We start from the raw sequence: 4,858 nt of genomic DNA, 5'->3' as shown, positions 1-4,858 counted from the left end.
TGCTGCATTGTAAATTTTGGTCAATGACATGAGACAAAGTATAAGTGAACTGCTGTATGAAAAGTGAATTTACTCTGTAAATCTTCACCCAAATCTTAATAAAAAAAAAAAAAGAAGAATATACACCTACTAAATGATTAAACTCAGAATTAATTGTGTAGTTTGCCTTCAGATTAAGGATTATAAAACTCATCTCTATATGGTTCCTTGATAAACCATAGCTGCAAATATATATTAGCCAATATACTTAATTACATACAGAATTAATTAAATAAAAAATTTAATATATAATCCACTAATTTGCCTTCCAAATGAATCTAAAGTTTAATAATTCAGAACAGTTTCTTTATATTTTAAATAAAAATCCTGTGCCCTGTTGATACAGTCATTGAGCACTCAAATGCTAACCAAAAGGTTAACAATTGGAACCCACTAGTCACTCCACAGAAGAAAGATGTGGTAGTCTGCTTTTGTAAGAATTTATAGCCTTGGATGTGAGTTAAACATTTACCTCAAGCAGACACACGCCTTGGAGAGAACAAAAATGGGAGAAGGAAGGGCTGCTTATGCACAGGGAGACAGCTCAGGGGGCAGGAGAGGATGGAGGGATGGACACTGGGAAGAGGTACCAATAGGGAGGAAGTGTTGAGAGCCAGAATGTTTCTCAGTCTGAAAAGACTTAGAGGAACATAGACTCCAAGCATTGATGCATTGCGTCTGTACAATATAAGACTCCAAAAGCATTGATACACAGCATCTGTATATAAATCTACATTGATGCACAGTGTCTGCATGTTGAGTCCATAGTACATTGATGCACATAGCATCTGCATGTTGAGTCTTGTTGGGGACGAATGTGGCTCCCTTCAAGTTGACAAATGAGTTTGTCCTTAGGTTGAGCTAACCATTCAGATCTCCATGGTTCTCATATCACTCACAGAAGAAATAGGGAATTTATTTAATCAGCATGATTTAGCAAGATTTGACATAAATTTATGTGATTAAATTTTGTAGCCAATTTCTTAGTACACCATCAGCCATTTTCTCCCTTATATTGTTCTGTGAACCTTTGATTGAACCCAGAATATGCGGAAGCCAATCTAAACTAGTTGCTAGGGAACATAGGTTTCTAGGGAACATAGTTACATAGAAGAATGAGTATAGAATTTAAGAAGTTAAGGTGACCTGAGTTGTGGTGACTTGAATTATGGGAACAGGAATGTTAGTTTAAATTTTAATATGCCAAATGTGTATGCATGTACTTTTCCTAATATTGATTAACTTGTGATTGATTGTATGACATATGAATCATGCACTTTTCCCATGTTAAACCTGTATATAAGTTTGAGTGTAATTATAATAAAGTTGACACATTCCAGCAAAAGGCTTGATGTGTTCCTTCCATTCCCACTTGAGGCATATGGCATAACGGTGTGGCTTTGCCCCTCCGCTCCGGGGATTATACGGAGACACCTTAGCTAATCCTCCTCTCTTTCTATCTCTTCTGATTCTCTTACTGTCTCTGTAAAGTGACCATTTGTTGTGCTGGTAACAGCAAGGAAGTGGGAGGGGAGCTGTTGCATTGTGGTAAACTGTGGTCAATGACATGAGACAAAGTATATGTGAACTGCTGTATGGAAAGTGAATTTGCTCTGTAAATCTTCACCCAAATCACAATAAAAAAAAAAAAAAAGAAAGAAAGAAAGAAAGAATTTATAGCCTTGGGAACCCTATGGGAGTGTTCTAGTGTCCTTGCATGGTCACGCAATGAGTTGAGTTTGGCTTTAGTAATGTGACTAAAACCATTCACTATAATGGCAAAAAATAAATTGCATGTCTTGAGGACTGGGTTTGACAAACTTAATGAATTATCATTACTAACTTTGAAGATATATTACTCCTATGAGATTTAATGATAAAAATAATTCAGAATACACAATGCCCTCTACATTTTTTATCCCAGCTGAAAGCATTGGCTCACGTCATCAGCTTAATAACACCCAGAAGTTGCAAATGATTAGTGAATTAGTTACTAGTTCTTCATCCAAATTCAAATGCTTAAGGAATAATGGAAAAAAAAAAAAGTAGATAATAAAATACTCTAAAGGAAATGACTGCAGGACATGACAATGATATTGACAAGGAAGTACATGGCTGAATTATCAACATATATGATAGACAAAAGCATTTGATGGTAGTATTTTAATACTTTAATCTGTCTAAATATTCACTTATGGATAGAGAACACTTGAAATAGAAACTCTCGGATACATTTATAAAAATGTGATGAGCATCTTCACATGCAAGTCTACTGAATATTAATTTCTCATGAAGGAGTTTAGTCTCATGTGACATGGATATAAACAAAAGTTTTGAAATGTTGTCTTTAATTTCTAAATATTCTAGTCTTTGCTTTGTTGGCTTTTTTATATCTCCTCATTACTCTTGCCATGGCCTCCTTTACTTCCTTGTTCCTCAGGCTATAAATAAAAGGATTTATCATAGGATTGAATACCACATAGAACAAGGAAATCAGTTTATCTCCTTCTGAAGAATAAAGGGACTTGGGTCTCAAGTACCTAACCAATCCTGTCCCATAATATAGGATCACCACAGTCAGGTGAGAAATACATGTAGAAAAGGCTTTATTCCTGCCCTCAGCTGAGCCAATTCTTATCACAGCCAACAAGATGCGGAGATAGGAGAGCATAATTAGAAAGAAAGGGAATAACACAGTTCCAGCCCCTCCTAACACCATCATGGTCTCATGGAGGGATGTATCACCACAAAATATGTGAAGAAGGACTGGCAATTCACAGAAAATATAGTTCACAACATATGTACCACTGAGTGGGAGAATTAGTAAGTAGAGAGGCACTACCGAGGCAAAGAAACCAATAGTCCAGGCCCCCAGTGATAGTATCACGCACAGAGACCAGTTCATGATGATCAGGTATCTCAGTGGGTAACAAATAGCCACATAGCGATCCAAAGCCATCACTGCAAGCAGAAAGCATTCAGTTGCCTCCAAGAATAAAGTGATATATGTCTGGGCAAGGCAGAAGTTGTAAGATATGACTTTCTTGGCTGCAACAAAGTTAAATAACATTTTTGGGACCACAATTGTGGTAAAATATAAATTGAGGAAGGCCAAGTGACAAAGGAAAAAATACATAGGTGTCTGGAGAGGAGAATCAAGAACCACTAAGGTGATGACAGCTGTGTTTGCAAAAATATTCACCAAGTATATCAGAGAGAAGAGGAAGAAGAGGGGAATCTCAGCTTGGGGATGATTGGAAAATCCAACAAGTACAAGCTCAGTGATGGTGCTGCAATTTTTATTCCCCATTTTGTCCATTAAAACTGTTCTATTTAAATGAAAGGAAGAAGAAAAAAAAATGGTTTATATGAATATAGTAGGAATGAATTAATTCCTTTCACATTAGTTACTCTGGGGATTAAAAATGTATCATGAATTTATAAAAACATACAGATTATTTTTGAAATTCCACTATATAAATATTTGATTCAAAAGACTACAAATAGAATATATCTCCAATAATGAACTGCGTTACACAATTACCTACTTTTGAAAAATAAAATAAGCAATTTTTAGATTCAAAACTGATGATTGACCCAACTCTATCCACCACATCATAACATCGTATTTGCTGCATAGCATTACTTTATATTAAATCAAAAATAAAATAAAATAAACCTCATTGCCATCGAGTAGATTCTACTCATAGAGACCCCTCCTTGGGTTTCGGAAGTGGTATCTCTATGGAAGTAGATTGCCTAATCTTCTTTCTGAGAAGTGGCTGGTGGGTTTGAACCTCAGCCTTCTGGTTAGCAGTCAAATGCCTTAGGCACTACGCCATCAGAGCTCCTGTATTTTAGACTAATGAAATATTGTTACCTGTTTTCCGTAAAGTAATTATTTTTCTAGGTGGAAAAAAAGTGATATATCCAAACTGCAAGTAGAAAAATGGGTGGTTTAAAGAAATACTATTCTCCTTCTATTACACTAAAAGTAAGAAATAATGTTATTGTTCACTTTTAGCAAAAGATACGGTTGATTTATTTTCCATTCCTGGTCCTTAAGTAACAGAAATTATAATAACAGAAACATGAAGTAATACTCAAAACTTAATATTTACTATTTTTACACCTCAATGTTAAGAATATAAAAACCTTCCAATTGAAATTTTAAATTTCAAAGAAATCATTTTAAAGAAGATCAAATGTTTCAAAGACATATTTTTTCTTTTTCTTTCATTTTTTTTCTTAATGTTATCAGAGCAGTAAGAAATTGCCTTTATGGCCTAATGAATCACACAGGAAAACATATCTATAGTTATCAATTTTGTGAGCTCTTTAGATAAATCTTTTAAATAAACTTACCAGCTTGTGATCAAACAGAAGAATTAAATTGTGTGTATAATATATAGAATAATATACATAACACACCCACAAATATATCAGCTGCTTTTAACATAACAACACAATATCAAAACAAAACAATCAGATGCTTATGAGAATATATTGAAATATTGACAAATATAAAAATCTAAATTCTCTATCCTAATGCCTCTTCTTTTTCCATTACAATTTCCACTTCTTCTTTGTTCTACATCTTTTCTGTGATTTCTTCACTGAATTATATCTGTACAAACATTTGAACCATTAACTCATCTTTCTTTCCTCTTTGCACAGTCCAAAATAGTAGTAGCTCAGCAAACCACAAGTTGCTTACAGATACAAAGTAAAAGAAAGAGGAGGGAAAAGGTATAGATGCATGTTAATAAGCTGGTAGATTAATAAATAGGTAGACAGATAATAGATAAGATGATAGATA

At 34.2% G+C, this 4,858-nt stretch overlaps 1 protein-coding gene across 1 annotated transcript; it reads right to left on the bottom strand.

Annotated features, from left to right (window-relative positions):
* Positions 1-2,386: 2,386 nt before the first annotated feature.
* On the bottom strand, positions 2,387-3,358 carry LOC103211125 (olfactory receptor 2A12-like). Its single transcript, XM_007957045.2, has one exon. It carries the CDS (start codon positions 3,356-3,358, stop codon positions 2,387-2,389), a length of 972 nt encoding a protein of 323 aa, XP_007955236.2.
* Positions 3,359-4,858: the final 1,500 nt, after the last annotated feature.

The sequence above is a fragment of the Orycteropus afer genome, unplaced genomic scaffold (genome assembly GCF_000298275.1).
Source record: "Orycteropus afer afer isolate SDZICR_OR568_19922 unplaced genomic scaffold, OryAfe1.0 scaffold00695, whole genome shotgun sequence".
Classification (NCBI taxonomy): domain Eukaryota; kingdom Metazoa; phylum Chordata; class Mammalia; order Tubulidentata; family Orycteropodidae; genus Orycteropus; species Orycteropus afer.
This window is presented reverse-complemented; position numbering and strand designations above follow the sequence as displayed.